The 17,603-nt window shown below is 40.3% G+C and overlaps 2 protein-coding genes and 1 long non-coding RNA gene across 24 annotated transcripts in view; all 3 read left to right on the top strand.

The window, feature by feature from the left end:
* The first annotated feature begins 301 nt into the window (after nucleotides 1-301).
* Nucleotides 302-17,603, top strand: part of LOC119545835 (protein lap4) — a 71,322-nt gene continuing 54,020 nt past the window's right edge. For 18 of the 21 annotated variants that reach the window (XR_005219134.1, XM_037851833.1, XM_037851832.1 and 15 more), the window contains exons 1-3: nucleotides 302-526; nucleotides 1,233-1,664; nucleotides 15,807-15,924. Coding sequence is in view for 20 of the 21 variants with exons in the window: in XM_037851833.1 (XP_037707761.1) it covers nucleotides 1,503-1,664; nucleotides 15,807-15,924 (280 nt within the window). In the remaining variant the exon portion in view is untranslated. The remainder of the gene's footprint in view (nucleotides 527-1,232; nucleotides 1,665-15,806; nucleotides 15,925-17,603) is intronic. The other 3 variants (XM_037851899.1, XM_037851908.1, XM_037851780.1) reach the window with 2 other exon arrangements.
* Nucleotides 6,641-8,767, top strand: LOC119545961. 2 transcript variants are annotated; one of them, XM_037851930.1, is made up of 4 exons: nucleotides 6,641-6,725; nucleotides 6,786-6,828; nucleotides 6,891-7,696; nucleotides 8,536-8,767. In XM_037851930.1, the coding sequence occupies exons 3-4, from the start codon at nucleotides 7,344-7,346 to the stop codon at nucleotides 8,741-8,743; spliced, it is 561 nt and encodes a 186-aa protein (XP_037707858.1). In that variant the 5' UTR covers nucleotides 6,641-6,725; nucleotides 6,786-6,828; nucleotides 6,891-7,343; the 3' UTR covers nucleotides 8,744-8,767. The 2 variants fall into 2 exon arrangements, with proteins under 2 accessions (XP_037707858.1, XP_037707866.1); XM_037851938.1 differs by lacking the exon at nucleotides 8,536-8,767 and having other exon boundaries at nucleotides 6,891-7,801.
* Nucleotides 9,343-11,477, top strand: LOC119545976. Its single transcript, XR_005219156.1, has 2 exons — nucleotides 9,343-9,383; nucleotides 10,171-11,477. It is a non-coding gene; the product is annotated as an uncharacterized LOC119545976 (long non-coding RNA).

The following is a 17,603-nucleotide window of genomic DNA, read 5'->3' as shown; positions in this document are numbered from 1 at the left end:
GGCGCATTGGCGCTTTTGTTTTAATTAACGTTGGTATTAGCATTTCCATAACTTATAAAGGAAGCGACGATTTTACCTTAGACATTTATAAGTACTTATCTTTAATAAAACAAATGATACAAAAAAAGCTCCGAATATTCTGTGAAAAACTTGAATTTAAATATCGATAGAATTTCGACAACATGGCCAATGTTAGTTAACATTAATTTGCAGAGTGACCGTTTGCAATACTTAGAAAAATGTAGAGATAACGTCTTGCGCCATACGGATATTTGAGTGAGCACTCCGCGGCCACACTGTCCAAGTTGTTGTTGTTGCGCGGCCGAGGAAAAACGGAAAAATTGGAAACGCGGATGAAAACAATGGTGATTTTCGCCCGACGCTCGTGATTTTCGACCGCTTTTGAGTGAAGAAAAAACCCGCCTGTTTTTGTGCGTGCCAGTGTGTGTGTGTGCGCGCGTGTACGTGTTCGTTTTAAAGACGCGCTTCGCGATTTCTGTGCTGCCTTGTGGCTCCTGTGACTACAGTAAATACTCGCGTGAAGAACGCGTCAAAGCGTGCGAAAAACGCAGGGAAAATCGTTCTCTCTCTCTCGCTCCCTCTCTCCCTCTCCTTTTTGCTGATTTTTCGCCGCCTAAGACTAGCATTTTGTTGTTGCGCAGCCCGCATGTGTGTGTGTGTGTGTGTGTATGTCCTGCGTACGCGTACGTATGTATGTGTAAATTCCAAAACATACGCGGCTGCACAGTGGGCACAAAAATGAGTGGAACCACGTAAAGTAATTCCAATTCCAATTTCGAGGCCCGGCTTTCGGGTTTTTCTTCTCTGTTTGGGTGTGTCGCTTTAATGTTAATTTTCCGCTCGAGTTTTCCACCATTCCGCCATTCCATCCTGTTTCGTTGTCAAGGGGAAGCAACAAATGCGTTGCGTTTCTTTTGTTGTTCGAACTACGTGATGCAATGCGTTTTATGGCATTCCAACCAAGTGCCAATTAGAATTGATTATTATTCATTATTTCGCTTATTACGCACACAGTCGCGTTTTTGTGTGTGCGTAAGCGGCTCTCTTTCTCTCCCTCTCTCTCTCGCAAACAAAACTCCAGCAACAACAAAATGGCAAGGCCAGGCAACAAAAAAATATCTCCTCTCCTTACGTTTTTCCGCAACGCAACGCAACGCCTAACGTAGTGTGCAAAAAAATAAATACAAATAAAATGTTTAATTTAATTGCAGTGAAAAATGTGGGCGAAACGTGAGCGATAAAGGCCCGATAGAGAAAAAGAAAAAAGTGTAACTACGTGTCTGCCCCACAGACGCGGCCAATGTCCGCCAGCTAGCCAAGTTAAGAGACAACCGACGATCAAAACGAGCCAACGTTACTATATATCACATAGATATAGCATAGACCACCCCCCCATTTTCCCGCCCCCAATCAACCGAAAAGCCGGCAAAACGACGTCCAAGAAGAAGCAGACGCAGCCGACGCGGCCGAAGACGAGCAGCATGTTCAAGTGCATTCCCATCTTCAAGGGCTGCAACCGGCAGGTGGAGTTCGTGGACAAGCGCCACTGCTCGCTGCCGCAGGTGCCAGAGGAGATCCTGCGCTACTCCCGCACCCTGGAGGAGCTCTTCCTGGACGCCAACCACATCCGGGACCTGCCCAAGGTGAGTGTTCTATAAGGAACACCCTCTATAAGTAGGGGAGAAGGAAAAGTACTTATAACAAGTATCCTGGGGTGTATTTAGGAGGGGAATTTGGGAGGAATATTGGGTAAACCTTTATCAGTACGAACCTATTAATCAATCCCGAATTTTGGTTTTTAATTTTACATTTTTATGTCAAACGGTATTTGCTGTACTTTGGTTCTTTCGAAAAAAGTACCTTTCTTTTATAGTTGTATTTTGTATACGGATTTACCATTTTAACACTATAATAGTACCCCAAGCAGGATGTATTTTTGTTAAAAAACTTGAAATTTAAGTTCTTTGAACCTATTCAACAATTACCTATAGGTCCCTAAAAAATATATATAGTAATTTCTAATAATAATAATAGTTACACAGAGAGAATTCTGAAGTTCTAATCTGAGTTCAGAATGTTCTTAAAAATAGAACTAAATTTTTTAAGATGAAAATGTTTTCACCATTTTTTAGTCCTTTCGAAAAAATTAACTTTCTTTTATAGTTTTATTTTCTATATGGATATATGTACCATTTTATTACTATAAGAAAAAGTACCCCAAACAGCATGTATTTGGAAGAGTTTATTAAAAAACTTTAAATTTAAGTTCTTTGAACCTATTCAACAATTACCAAAAGGTCCCTTAAAAATATATATAGTAATTTATAATAATAATAATAGTTACACAGAGTGAATTCTGAAGTTCTAATCTGAGTTCAGAATGCTCTTAAAAATATAACAACATTTTTGAAGATGAAAATGTTTTCATTATGCTTAAATCAATATAATTTGGAGGTATTTACATTGTATATCTCAACAACTAAACTATTAGTCCAGTCAGTAGTGCATACTTATTAAAAAGTTAGTTAATAACTGTATTTAACTTTTCTGTTCTCACCATTTCGTTTTAATATTGAGATAAATGATACCAAAATGCACTTACACGGGTTTTAAGAACGAATGTTCTCAAATCAAGAACAATGTACTAGAATATTTCTATCTGTGTATATTTCACTATATTTTTCTTTATAAATTTGTTTTTTACTTTTCAAGTACATGATACTCGTTAGTACAAATTTCACTTTTCTATGATCACTTTGCATATAACAAAAGCAATTCCCACTTATTAAAATTATTTATTAATTAAAATAAAAAGCTAGAAAATGTGGTTCAAACCTAAGAAGTTTGAATGTGTGCCGTGGACCCTGGAAAATCAAGCAGGGCTGACTGAATCTTAACTTTGGGCTGCTGCGTGGTGCAAACCCGCAAATGTCATAGTTCAAAGTGCGTGGGATATTGAATAAATTCCGTCGAGTTAGGTTTTGAGAGAAACCCACATTAAATAGTGGGTGGTAAATGATAATTAAATATAAATAGATGCAGGCTTGTATTAAAATATGGAGATACAGAAGAGGCTGTACCAGGAAAGCCACAGGTAAAAGGGTGTTAATTATATACCCTTTGTTTTGTTTAAATGTTGGCTGCTTTGTCTGGAATCTAAAGGAATTTCTAGAAATATAAAGGGGAATAATATATATATTAATAATATATTTCTGATAACAGTTAAGAGTAAAATTATATTTTTTTAAGTTGCTCTACATGGAATCTAAAAGAATTTCTAGAAACATAAAGGGGAATAATATATATATTAATAATATATTATATATTAATATTTTTTTAAGCTGCTCTATATGGAATCTACATGAATTTCCAAAGATATATAGAAAAGATAATACACCTATAACAAATATTTTGCAAAGACAACAGACAAATGCCAATGGACGGCTGGACATTCCGATAGGGATTGTTTGATCTGCTGGAACCCCTCGGCTTTTATCTGTTCAACAACTTGGAACACAACGGCCTTGTCTGGCGGCGATGATGTTGGCAAACTTGTCCCACCGAATGGCCCTAAGCTCAAGGGGTTGATGGCTGGGCACGTAATTCGTAATTTGCATCCCCGGGTGCGTTGACCCCGCCCAGGGCCATTCCTCCGCCTCCTTGGCTGCCTGCTCTTTTATTTTCCACCGTGAAAAGCCCCCATTCTCCTCTGGTCAGCTATCTGCCGGGGCATCTTGGCATTTACCATTTACCAAGACAACAATTACCACAAAAGAAGAAGTTCCCCCTGAGATGGCGGAAGTCTTTAATTAATGCGGGGGGAAATGGGGGGTAAAAAAAGCGCAGAGCCGAGTGGCTGAGCAGTAGCCTTTTCTTTGACAGTGCAGGGCAGTCATAATGCAGAATGGCTGCATAATTGAATCTGCAATTACGCAACTGCGACGATCAAAGCCCTCCGCCAAAGCAAAAGCATTCTAATTAGTGGCCAAGTGCCCTGATAATGGCCACATAAATTGGGTGTGGTCGCCGGCTCGATATTCCATTTCCAAATAATTCTTTAGCTTGTGGTGAATAATTCTGTCGCGGTTGTTTATTTGGTTTCTGGCCGCGGTCTTCCGCCACGATTGCAGCTGTTGGGTAAACAAGTAAACAAGGCAGTCGGACATAAACATTAGTACTATATCTACAGCTACAGCAATAGCTCGTTGACATAGCAACAAGTTGTGGGAGGGGAAGATACATCTCTGGTTGCAATTCATTTGCGGTCAGCTTTCAGCGGCTTGTGTGCCGGTTTCATTAGGTCTGCCCAGAGTTTCGCTGGAGTTTTCCTATATAGTTCTCATCGAGCTTCCTTCCCGCTCAGCCGCACTCACTAATGAACTTCTAATGCAAATTCAGAACGCTTTACCTTCCATTTACCGAAGCAGCCACATGTTGCAACCGCAGCAGCAGCAGCAGCAACTACATGTTGCTGCCGGGCAGCAACATCGGATCTACAGTAACAGCAACTACAATGGTCTAGTCAAGTCTCCCATATAATGATGATGTTCTGCTGCCGAGTTCGTTTGAATGGCGAACCAAATGACAGCGGCGGATGTGATTGTTGCTTCAGTTTAGCTTCTGCTGATGGAATCGCCCGACTCAACTCAACCCTTTTTGTGGACGGGATTGTTGAGAGCGGTACACAATTTCCGCGTTGTCATAGCATCGACGAGTGGAGGGGGTACACCGCAAGAAAGGGGTATAAAATTATGATTGAATGGCTAATAAATAAGGAAACTGTTTTCTTGACAGTTTTTATAATACCCCAAATGTGGATAAGTTCAGATACAAGAACCCTAACTAGTTATAAACATTTCGAATGACTAAATCTTATTAAGAACCATTTCCTTTGAAGCTTTTTTGGTGTTTCTGATATTTTTCTATATTATTTTGGTTTTTAAATTCATTATAGGATTACCAGAAATTTAAACCATTTTCAACAAATAAAAAATTAAATAGAAAGATATGTTCTTCTAAAAAAATATCTAACACATAAAAAACTTGTTGATACCAAAATAAGCTATATGTATCAGAGAATTTATAGATTTGTTTACTACTTTGTAAAAAATACTAATTTTAATTTTTTTTTTTTTTTTTTGTGATTTTCCATTATTTTGTTTAAAAACCACTCTCAATACCATTTAACTTTAAGTGTTTTCTTATGCTACATTTATTTTTAGACTATTATCTTTTTCATAGTGCATTAGAGAACTGTCTTCCCCAATTGAATCGTTGTTAACTCGGCGACAATCTGCCTCAATCTGCGGCCATTCGCTGGCTTTCATCAGATGGAGTTGGCTGGCAATTGAATGGGAAAATGCTATTTTAAATTTAGCATTTTCCGCAATCATTTAATGGGTCTCTGTCCCTCTGTCTCCTCGTCGTTCCTTCTATGCCTCTATATAATTGGTAATTTGCATGATGCAACTGCTCGATTTGGGGCTCTTCATCGCTGAGATACGATACTATAGTATGTAGTAGAACCTACCCCAAGGAAACGCTGTGGACACAACGCACAGAAAGAAATTGGCTTCTTGGGGTTAATACTAACCGCCCGAGAACCCACACCCAAACCCATTCACAGTCACAAACGCTGCTGGCCCCATTCATTTGGGCCAATTAGTCACGCTCGGAGATAAGATACCGAGTAATCACCTTATCGCCTGGCATTGCCCCAATGGGCCTGAGGTTCAACCTGCTTAGGAGACCGAACCCCCAACCACCTACACCGCCCCCTTTTCGGTTCGCTTTTCTGGCTTTCGCAACCTGAAGCGGAGCAGGTGCCTTTTCTTTTTTCTTTTATTTTTTTTTTTAGAGGGCAGGGGACCGGGGCTCTTGTGAAAACTTAACCGGCAGTCTGGCTATTGAACACACACAAAGAAAAAAAAACAGAGAGCCAAGCTGCAATGACATCATTTGGTAGTAATCGCGCGTACCTGACACAGCGAACTCGACAACAGCTACGAAAACAGCCAACAGCCAGCAAGAATCTAAAATGGCGGACCGCTTTTAGTGAGTTTGGCTAAGTGAATGCTACTCACTACCCGCCGCATAACTTGGCTTTAACACCTGCTGGTTACCCCCAAAAAAATGTACAACAAAAAGCACCAAACTCTGATTTGGCCACTGTTTGGTCGTCGAAAAAGCTTGGAAGATTTTGGACTGATACTTTATTAATGGTTTTGTGACAGAGCCTACAAAAATATATAGTTTTCACTAGAATTAAATAAAATTAATAAATAAAATATTTATGTTTATGAAAGGTCTCAAAAAAATGTTTAAAATCAATTCGCTAACCACAGAAAATAATATTTTCAAGCTTTTCTAAAATTTTTAGCTTAACAAATAAATATTATTGCGGGTAAATTATTATCTTTCACAAATCCACTATAACATAGATTACATTTGTGATTGCATTAAAAATTTATAGTTAAAGAAGGCGATTTTAAAAACAGCAGAAATTTGCTGTTCTATAAGTCAAAGTGTCGTTTATTTTCAAATTTTTGTGAAAAGTAGGCTGTGACTTCACCGTTTCCCTATTTGCCTACGCTACGAGTTTTATATTTTCATTCTAACTGAAGTCTTCGTACAGAACAGTACAATTATATTTTTGTGTTCTACGGTGAACCATTTGAAGAACATTTTTGTAATATTTTTTTTTGGTAAGCATTTTTACTCAAACTTATTTTCGATCCAAAAATTAATATTGACGCGTACAATAGATCCTGTCAACGCCAATGATTGGACATTTTTGTAATATTTTTGGTATGAATATTTCCTCAAATATATTTTCGGTCCCAAAATTTTTAATTTACGTGTTACAATAGATCCTGTCAACGCCAATGATTGGGTAGAATCTCTAGTGAGGAAGAAGCTGCCTTGCTTTGGGTCCTCGAAGTCGGGCAGCGACAATGACGACTGCTCTGGGGAGAAGGCCTGCCTGGACGCGAAGTACATCGATCCCTTTTCCCTGCCCAATGCCTGTGGAGCTCAGGCTCGCTGCTCGGTACAGGACCACATTGGAGTGTGATCCTGCGCAGTACCGGAGATGCCAATTTGGGATGAGTGCAGCTGCAGTACTGCCAGCAGGATGGAAAGGAGGGTGCCCAGGGAAGCATCTGCTTCCATGGAATCTGGGGTGCCCTGTTCCTGTGTCTGCCAGGAAACCTGCAAGTCGCTCGCCACCTGCCTCCAGTTCTGTTCAAATAACTTCGGCATCAAGGAGGGATTCTTCGGAGACGCCAAGTACGGAAGCCGCAAGAACGAGTTAAGCAGGGACGATGATGACTGTTCGAATGAGACATCCATATGAGGAAGATCGCCAGCCCTCTGCACCAGCAGCAGTGCCATTTCATCGACAAACTGACGAAGCAGCTCTTTTCCTCTGTTTCAACCAAGTCGGCATCCGGGCCCAAAACTTTCCCGTAGTACTTTTTCATCGACACCACCTCGACGATTGTTGTGCAATTCGGACGAGTCCCTATCAACGGGGAGTCACTCCTTGGATGATCTTTCCCGGCTTTGTTGACCCACTGGAGGAGGTCTTTTCCAGAGGGAAAGGTCTTTTCCCCACTGGGTCAACGAAGGCGGACAACGACCATTCAAGGAGTGACTGCTCCGTCGTTGGGGATTTTTATACCCGTTACTCGTAGAGTAAAAGGGTATACTAGATTCGTCGGAAAGTATGTAACAGGCAGAAGGAAGCGTTTCCGACCCCATAAAGTATATATATTCTTGATCAGGATCACTAGCCGAGTCGATCTAGCCATGTCCGTCTGTCCGTCTGTCCGTCTGTCTGTTCGTCCGGATGAACGCTGAGATCTCGGAAACTATAAGAGCTAGGATATTGAGATTTGGCGTGAAGATTCCTGAGCTTCTTACGCAGCGCAAGTTTGTTTCAGTAGAGTGCCACGCCCACTCTAACGCCCACAAACCGCCCAAAACTGTGGCTCCTATAGTTTTGATGCTAGAATAAAAATTAACTGAAATGTGTTGTCCTCATCAATACCTATCGAATGACCCAAAAAAAAGTTTGCCACGCCCACTTTAACGCCCACAAACTTCAAAAAATCGTAAATATGAACGTGGATATCTCGGAAACTATCAAAGATTGAGAAATGGGATTTCAGATTTAGATTCCTTAGGCTTAAGCGCAGCGCAATTTTGTCACGCGAATATGCCACGCCCATTAGAACGCCTACAAACCGCCCAAACCTGTGGCGCCCACAATTTTCACGCTAGATCAAAAATCTTAACTGAAATGTATTGGTCTTGTCAATACCTATCGATTAATCCAAAAAAAACTTTGCCACGCCCACTCTAACGCCCACAACGCTTAAATCTGTCTACCGCCGGTAGGTGGCGCATTTCAATCTCGCTTTGCTGCTTGCATATCTCCATTTTCCTTTGGTCCCTTAAGCTGAGTAACGGGTATCTGATAGTCGAGGTACTCGACTATAGCGTTCTTCCTTGTTTTGAATTGCGTACTATCGAAGTGATGCCGGTGGCTAAACAGTACGAGGAAGCTGTGGGCCCCTATACCGACTTGGTTGAGATAGAGGAAGTGGGCTGCATCGTCAATAGAGTTGCGATCACGGCCTGCGCCCGGCGTTTATCTGCAGACACTCTTGGAACACCGAGGAGCGGTCCCCAATCTTCGGAGCACATGCAGAAACCATAAACATAATTAATTGATGTAATACAACCTGAGCTAAATACATATATAATTATTGCAAAATTCAATTTTCTTAAAATAAGGGAGAACTAAGGGGGATGGAAATATGCAAGCAGCCAAGCGACATTTTCCGAGAATGTGGCGATTATTTTAAAATAACTTTCTAGTGGTCCCACTTAAACAATTTGTAGATATGGATAACTGTAATAATGAAAATGACAAAATCCATTTACATTTGTGGGCATGGCAAACCAATACATTCCTGTTTGAATTTGTATTCTATCACCCATTGTGGGCGCTAGAGTGGGAGATGCACTTTGCTGAAAGGAACTTGCGCTGCGCGAGAATCTCTAGAACCTAAATGCATTAGATCCTTGTACTAGTTAGCTTGTGAAAATTCTCCTCGATGGACCGCAGTTTCTTAATACTTAATATTCCTGCTTTGAATTTATGGATGCGGATCCAGAAAAACAATGTTTTACCCCATGTCCTATTCAATTCCCAAGTGACGTTAGTTCTCAAACGATTTGTGAAAAGTAGGCTGTGACTTCACCGTTTCCCTATTTGCCTATGCTGAGAGTTTTTCATTCTCATTCTAACTGAAGCACTCGTACAGAAAAGTTCAATTATATTTTTGTGATTTAAGGTAAACAAGTTTCAAGAAACTTTGTGTAATATTTTTTTGGTGTGAATTTTTACTCAAATATATTTTCGGTCTCACAATTTCTAATTGACGCGTTACTATATGTTTCTTAATACTTAATATTCCTGATCTGAGTATATGGATCCTGTCAATATTCCTGCTCTGAATATATGGATGCGGATCCAGAAAAACAATGTTTCATTCCAATGTCCTATTCCATTCCCACGTGACGTTAATTTTCAAACGTTTTGTGAAAAGTAGATTTGTGAAAAGTAGGCTGTGACTTCACTGGTTTCCTATTTACCTATGCTGTGAGTTTTTCATTCTCATTCTAACTGAAGCACTCGTACAGAACAGTTCAATTATATTTTTGTGATTTAAGGTAAACAAGTTTCAAGAAATTTTGTGTAATAATTTTTTGGTTTGAGATTTTTAATCAAATATATTTTCGGTCTCACCATTTCTAATTGACGCGTTACTATGTTTCTTAATACTCAATATTCCTGCTCTGAATATATGGATGCGGATCCAGAAAAACGGTGTTACCCCATGTCTAATTCAATTCCCAAGTGACGTTTTGTGAAAAGTAGGCTGTGACTTCAGCGTTTCCCTTGCCCATGCTAAGAGTTTTTCATTCTCATTCTAATCGAAGCATTCGTACAGAACAGTTCAATTATACTTCTGTGTTTTAAGGTATAAAAGTTTCTAGAAATTTGTTGTAATATTTTTATTGTGTTACTCATTATATTTTCGGTCTAACAATTTCTAATTGACGCCTTACTATATGTAGATTCTGTTAACGCCAATGATTGGATAGAATCTCTATTGAGGAAGAACCCCTTTTCGCTGGTGCTATTCAAGAAGTGACTCCTTTTCGAAGGACATCGTTCGCCACTCGGGCGAATCCCCATTGACGAAGACACCCCTTCTCGAGCAGCGGCCATTCAAGAAGTGATTTCGTACTTCCCGGCGGACATGGTCAGAAATTTCAAAGAATTTTGATTAAGAACCTATTCCGGCTCATCGGCGCTGGCCAGCGTCTATCCAAGGAGTGACTCTTCCTAGCTTTCGAAGGACATCGTTTGCAACTCTAGCGAATCTCCAAGGTTGGGCAGCGACCATCCACGGAGTGAGTACTTGCTGCTCGGCGGACATCCGAAATTCTCAAGAATATTGACGAAGAAGCACCGTTCTGCCGGCTCATCGGCGTCTGCCAGCGTCTATCCAAAGGAGTGACTCTCCTCCAAAGAAACTGCTCGGCGCACATACTCAATTTTAGGGATTTTGATGAAGAAGCCCTCTTATTCCGGCTTATCCAAGTCGGGCAGCGAACACCCGAGTAACTTTCCTCCGTGCTGCTCGCCAGATATTGTTCGCACTCCGATAGTAGAGGTGGAGCCGGTAGTACCAATGGTGGTAAAAGAAGCACTACGGCGATATTTTAAAGTGTTTTAGAACGCATTTGATGGTTTGGGGGCGGATAAATAGTGTGTGCGCAAGCAAATCGTTTCGGACCCTGCCGGGACAGAATATATCTGGAAAGCGAGCTTCAGGGGAGTTGAAAACCGAGAAACTGTGACGTACGTCGACGCTAGGAGCGTGAAGTGTTTGAAGAGAAGGGGTTATGTGATCAAATTCTGGAAACTGAAGGCCGACTTCTTGCCCGCTTTCTAGCCATCTAGAATGTGGGCGAGAAGTCGACCTTCAGTTTTCACAACGTGAATTTGATAACAGAATATTTTCTCTTCAGGCTCTTCATGCTCCTAGCGTCGATGCGCGTAACAGTTTCGCTGTTCTCCACTTCCCTGAAGTCCGCTTTCCAATCATATTCTGTCCAGGCAGGGTATGAAACGGTTTCCTTGGCCACACACCATTTATCCACCCTTAAACCATCAATTTAGTTCTAACACACTTTAAAATACCGCCGAAGTGCTTCTTTTACCAACAGTGGTATCACCGACTCCTCCTTGACTATCGGTGTGCGGACAATATCTGCCGAGCAGCATGGCGTAGAGTAACTCCTTGGTTTGGAATTCGAGGCCTCCACTACCAGTTTCCCGTTGGTTAACCGAACTTCAAAATAAACATCTTACAATATATCTACGTTTAATTTCCGTATTTTACTCTTCCTGCGCTGCACAGGAATCTCTAGAATCTGCTGGCTAAATCCCAACATTCTAGCTTATAGTTTACGAGATCACAGCATTCATACGGACATGGCTAGTGATCCTGATCAAGAATATATATACCTTAAAGGGTCTGAAAAGCTTCCTTTAACATGTACTGTACTTTCCCCGAATACAATATACCCTTTACGCTACGAGTAAGGGGTGTAATAAATAAAAAAAATTATCAAAAGATAATAAATTGTATGCAACAGTTATAAAGATGAGTTCATATACTCGTAAATAAAGCTAAGTAAAGCCCCATTAAAACTCGTCAATTTGTGATGCTTTAAACAAACCTAATAACCGTTTTCAAGCACCTCTATAACCTCGAGACGAACTGTACTTCACTTGTGGAATTTTTCATTCGATTTGTTTTGAGTTTTTCATTTCGTTTTCGTTACACATCGCATTCCCCATCGCTTACCACTTTTATTCTAGCCACTACTGACTGAGCTTGTGCAAACCGGTTTGCCTATAAATAAATAAATGTTTTCCACTTAATTGTTTGTGAATGCTTTTGTGCCCAACTACTGAGAGCATTTTGTTTGCAGCTGTTTAAAATGTTGTTTAGCCAAAATAATGCATTCTTAGACGGAGATTCGGCAAAGATGCAACCGAGATTTATGGCGTTTGATATGGCCATTGCGTTGCAGTTTCTATTTATTTGCATCTAAAAAAGATACTAAATTTCCCAAGCAGCTGTTTGGAAAACGAGGAGCGGCTAAGTGCTTTTCCGCTGACTAGCAGTTGTATCTTTTATTTTTTTTTATCCGGTGGCTGCATCGTCTGCAGGCGACCATAAAGAAAGTCGTTGGCTGGCTTGTTGGCCTGTTGGCATTGGCATGACAAATGCACCGGGGCTCACACAAACAAATAAACACTGCACTTGGGGGCTGCAAATGTTGGATAGAAAAATGAAGATGTACAGATTGGAACAGGCGCCCAGATACACAAAGGCAGACACCACTGTGATTCCAAAATCCCCGATTCCGATTCCTTCTGCGGATGCCACTGGAGAAGCTCGCTAGCTCGTGTCTTGTTTGTTCGACGATTACACATATTTGTATATTTTTCGACTCCTCTGTTGCTGTTGCAGTGGCAAAGGCACCGGCAGCCATTTGTATCTACTTACAGAGAGAAAAATTGGGGGATTTAATGAAGATTTTATGGATTTATATTTAGTTTTGCATTGAATCCTTTTAAATGTTCCTATGTTCCGTTTATAAAAGGTTTATATTAAAGAACAATGTACAAGTAAATTAGTCAATGCTAAAACATATTAAGCACACATTTTGAAAGTTAGCGGTGTGTGTTGAACCCGGGATATTCGCTTTATACCCTAGTCGTTTACTCCAAATTCAGTTGAGGTGCAAAAATGACAAAGCTATTTAGTATAATTTGAACAAATAACAAATTTGACATTTTCGAGGCGCTTCCCTTTTAAAATAAAATTAATAAAAAAAAAAAATATTTTTTTCCAAAAAAATAAAATATTTTTTTCCAAAAAAATAAAATATTTTATTCCAAAAAAAAAAAATATTTTTTTTTCAAAAAAAAAAAATATTTTTATAAAAAAAAATAAAATATTTTCATAAAAAAATTGTTTTTTACCTCAGTGTCCTCAAGGCCGAATACTTAGTCTCTTTCTAATACTATTTATGTATTCAAATGGCTTTAAAAATGTTGACTTTTTTTGAACGATAATTTTTTTCTCTGTGTATTTGTATCTCCATTGCGGCGTGAAATACTAAACGTAGTCGCAGTCTTCAGTTCCAGCTCTGCACATAATTGCCGCTGTCCGTCTGTCTGCGCTGTCTGTTCTCTGTTTTTCTGTGTTGTTGGCTGTTCTAGCTCAGCTGGTTTCGGCGGCTGTAGATGCGTCCGTTGAGATACATATCCGTGCCGAAAAATGTATCTAGAACCCGTTTTCGTGGCGATTGTGCTGCGTTTTCTGGGCGCCTAGTCATTTGCAACATGCACACACCACTCGGCAACTGCGACTATATGTTTTATATGGCTAGATATAGCTATATGTCTGTACGTGCGTACATCCCCCCGGTTTTGTGTACAGTGTGTGAGTGGGCCAGATACATTTGGCTTTTCAGATTACACTTGCAGATACACTGGGGCACATTAAAAAATTGCTGGCGGGCAGCGAAGCGCACATTTCCATAAACCCCAGTCGAAACGAGGTACTATACACAGGTCATGGTTCAGTGCAATTGCACTGGATTTGCTGTGGATACTGGACGCTGGAATCCGGAAAATGGAATCTAGATCTATTAGGTTGGCTTTTAGGCAGCGCAAATTGGTTTTCCCGACCAGGCTTTTAACAATGTCAAATTGAATTGTTTTATATATGCAGTCTATTCGGGGAGATAAAGTGCCCGATGGCCGGGCCAGAAATCGAATTATGCACATGATGTGATGCAGCTCAAACAGCCAGCAACTTGTCTGCGCTGTCTGTGATGCAACCTCGAACTGTTGGCCTGGCCAAAAGCGAGCAGCAGCTACTGCCACTTGCTGTGCGCCTGCTCCGACTAGATACAATAGTAAAAGTGTGCTGCCGAGTGAGTGAGTCTACAGCATATCTATATATCTACCAGACAAACTGGTAGTGCTCCCCGTAATAGGTACTCTGTACTCAGTACTCATGGCTATATATGCCGGCCGGCAGACCGACCGGCCGGTAATTTATGGCCAAGATACATACAACAAACCCGAGTTGCAGCGTGGGCTTTTGTTGCTTGGTTGGGTGGCAAAAAAAAAATTGGGAGGGGATGGGGGTAGCACTTGGCGAAAAGTTTACAATTCGCATTCATTTTTATTGTCGTCATGCCTTGTCCTCGTTTTTGTCTCTCGGCCATTCCATTCTGTTGCCCCTTTTTGTGGGCCATTTTCATATGCAAGTTACGTTTCTTTTTTTTTTTTGCCAGCCTGCCTGCCTGTCTTCCTGAATTTTTCCTACATTTTTTTTTGTCGCTGACAGTTGCAACTTTTTGACGCATGATTTGTTGAAAGGCTTTTCGCTTTTCGCTTTTTCCCTGCATAAATAGCAAACGGAATCTGGCCATTGTAGGTGGCCAAAAGCAATGCAGCTGACACTGATGGAGCCTAAGCCGCTTTGTCTTTAAAATAAAAGCCCCTTGTTCTTGTGCTTTGTTGCAATGCCCAGTGGTTTTTCTGACATTGAGTTTTCTTTCCAGCTCGAGGTACACACTTTAAATACCTAGTATGTTAGAGGTGTAATTATTATAATTTTTTATTAACTGCAAAATGTAGGGTTTTTATAAATAGACGGTGATAAAAGCGAGCCTCATTGAATCACCATTCTACCTTATCAATATGCTTTCAATAAAGCTTATTTTCTCACCTTTTCACTTAAGTACTTAATGAAAATTAAAATATCATGTTTGTGTAAATCATTGCATTGGTGGATATGAAAATGAATTTATGGTCTGCCGTTCCCAAAAAAAATTCCTTTCGATTTGTATGACCATAAATGCCCAAAAGCTAGTGTGTCTTGGCCGAGGTGCGGAATTCGCTTGTTCAGTGCCCCAAAAAACTGGGTCAACAACTCCCAGGCACTTGGCCACTTCTATTGTCATGTGGGGCAAACAAAGAAAATAACAAAAAATACAGAAAAAAAATAGAAAGAATTTAATAAACTTTACGGCCACAACTACGAATTATTTTCATTATTCTGGGTGCTCTGGTGGCGACTGCTCTTTTGGGTTCGCCCCGAGTTAAGAACCCCGTATTCCAAACAACAATGGCCGATAAAAATCGCGCTGGCAGAACAACAAAAGCAGCGGCTGTTAACCTTGAGGTCTATGACTCAGTAAAGTCGATGGGGGGCGCAACTTTCTTTCCCAAAAGAGAGATGAGTAGGTACTACTCCACATTGCTGGAAGGTCAGGGTATGGGTATTTGGACTTCCCTTCACTTTGGAAAGTCCGCGTGGAGTGGCAACATAATTTATTTCGAAATTCGAATCGAAGTCGTGATTTTCATAAATGAATTGTTGGCGACATGTCTATCTGTCTGGGTCGAAAGGAAAGCTGGCGAGGATTCTAATGGTAAACTGACTGTTTGGACGGGTCACGGCACTAACAAATGACAACCCCTCGAAGATTTATGACCACGAAAACGAACTAACTGAGTTGCAATCCTGCAATCCCACAATCCCCTGGCTTTTGTCTACCGAGTCGTGCTGCTGAGGTCTAAATCTTGTGTTTCTTCTCTTTCGTGCTTGCAGAATTTCTTCAGATTGCATCGCCTGAGAAAGCTGGGACTGAGTGACAATGAAATTGGCCGCCTGCCGCCGGATATACAAAACTTTGAAAATCTCGTCGAGCTAGATGTTTCACGCAATGGTAAGTCTTAAACAAAAAAAAAAATAATACCCGTAAACATGCAACAAGTGCCCATGATGCTCTAAGTGACATTGATGGACCATGGCTTTGGTTATTTTCGGTTAGATATTAGGATAGACAGTGATTGAATGACGGAATGAGGCAGGCTTCGATATACATAAATCCGCCGAGTGCCACACGAAATGCAACACTGATGTGGCAACAATTGCATACGATAATTGCATCTGTGTCATTGATTGGCCTGGGTTTATGCAGATAAATACCATATCTGCGGTTGGAATTGATGAGCCCGCAACTGAATCAGCATATCAAATGACGCATTCAGCTTTCACCCACGTTGTGGGCAGGAATATCAACCTAATTAGCGAAATGCCGAGCTGTCAACCTACGTGGTTATTGAGTTTTTACTAATTGCACTTCTTGCACACAGTTTCAAATGTAATCCCTGCAAATTTACAAGAGATTAAAATATTAAAAAGCAATTCAAATTATAATCCCCTCCTACTTAAAACGGGGCTAGTTCTTCTAAATAATATATTAAAACTCTTTAAAGAATTACAAAATTACTAGAAGAGATACTTTTAAATTGAATAGATGTTTAGACCATTAAATCTAATTTAATGACTACCCATTAAATTTGAAAAACCCCCCAAACTTTGATCATCTAATACCTTTCTTAGTCATCTATTCACTTCTCTCGACAGCATTGTTCTGGTTTTCCATTAAAAGTGCTCTTCCTGCGCTTTTATCTTGTTAAATTGCTCTGTATTACAGACTTTCAACGACTTTAAACTCAATTTAAGTGCAAACAATTGCATTGTCTTATCTCTCTTGGCGCATGCAACATCCGTATTGCCGCTGCTCTTTTCATGTTTTCCTACAAGTTGTTCCTCAAACAAAGAATATGCAGCTGGGTTTTTAATAACTTTTCCCGAGCGAAACTTCTGTATAACCCGCATAGATACGCACAACCACCGACTCAATCAGCGGCATTCCATAGGGTATATGGTATCCACATCCCCCCACATATATGCATTTTCCGCTCAAGCGAGCATAAATCCGTAAACAGAAACCCGTAATTGGAGTCAAGTGCAGCTCTTCAAGCCAAGCCGCGCATACATATCATAATAAATGGAAACAAAATATATACATTTACAGAAAATAACTTGGATAAGTAAATCAACTGCTGGGGAAGCAATGGCAGATACCCCTCGCTTTAAAACTCAAACCCCTGCACTTGACAATATCCATGGCAACAACACAACTGCTTACGAATACCGAATCGCTCATTCATTGACAGCCCCTGAAATTATCGACAATGACGTCGATATGATGGCGCTTCCCATTTCCGTCCAAAGGTTTCGGTTTCACTTGGTCGCAAATCGAAAATCAGCAACTTTGCGAGGCTATCGCGTTAATACACAGTGGAAAATGTATTGGAAATAACGATTTTTTAATTATTATTCATTGGAATGAAGCTCTAGGGTTTCTGAAAATATTCTGATCTTATGAAATTAACAGTGGTATGCTCATTATTACCTTTCATTCCTTACTAACTAAATGGATTTTTTTTGTATAAAGACATGGCCACGTAAACATGATTTAATATACTATTTAAAAAAATGTAAGGCTGTAGTCCCTTTTTCTTTTGATTGCTAGTCTTCTAAAAACAACCTTAA

This window comes from Drosophila subpulchrella, chromosome 3R (genome assembly GCF_014743375.2).
Source record: "Drosophila subpulchrella strain 33 F10 #4 breed RU33 chromosome 3R, RU_Dsub_v1.1 Primary Assembly, whole genome shotgun sequence".
NCBI classification, from domain to species: Eukaryota; Metazoa; Arthropoda; class Insecta; order Diptera; family Drosophilidae; genus Drosophila; species Drosophila subpulchrella.
Note: the sequence above shows the minus strand (reverse complement) of the source record. Positions and strands in the feature narration are given on the sequence as shown.

What these genes read in the sequence shown, in the direction of transcription:
- LOC119545961 (XM_037851930.1), top strand. Translation starts at nt 7,344, where the DNA reads ATGATGACTGTTCGAATGAGACATCCATATGAGGAAGATCGCCAGCCC. An exon ending in TGCTCCGTCGTTGGGGATTT is followed by an intron (nt 7,697 to 8,535) that starts TTATACCCGTTA and finishes CGTTCTTCCTTG; the next exon opens with TTTTGAATTGCGTACTATCG.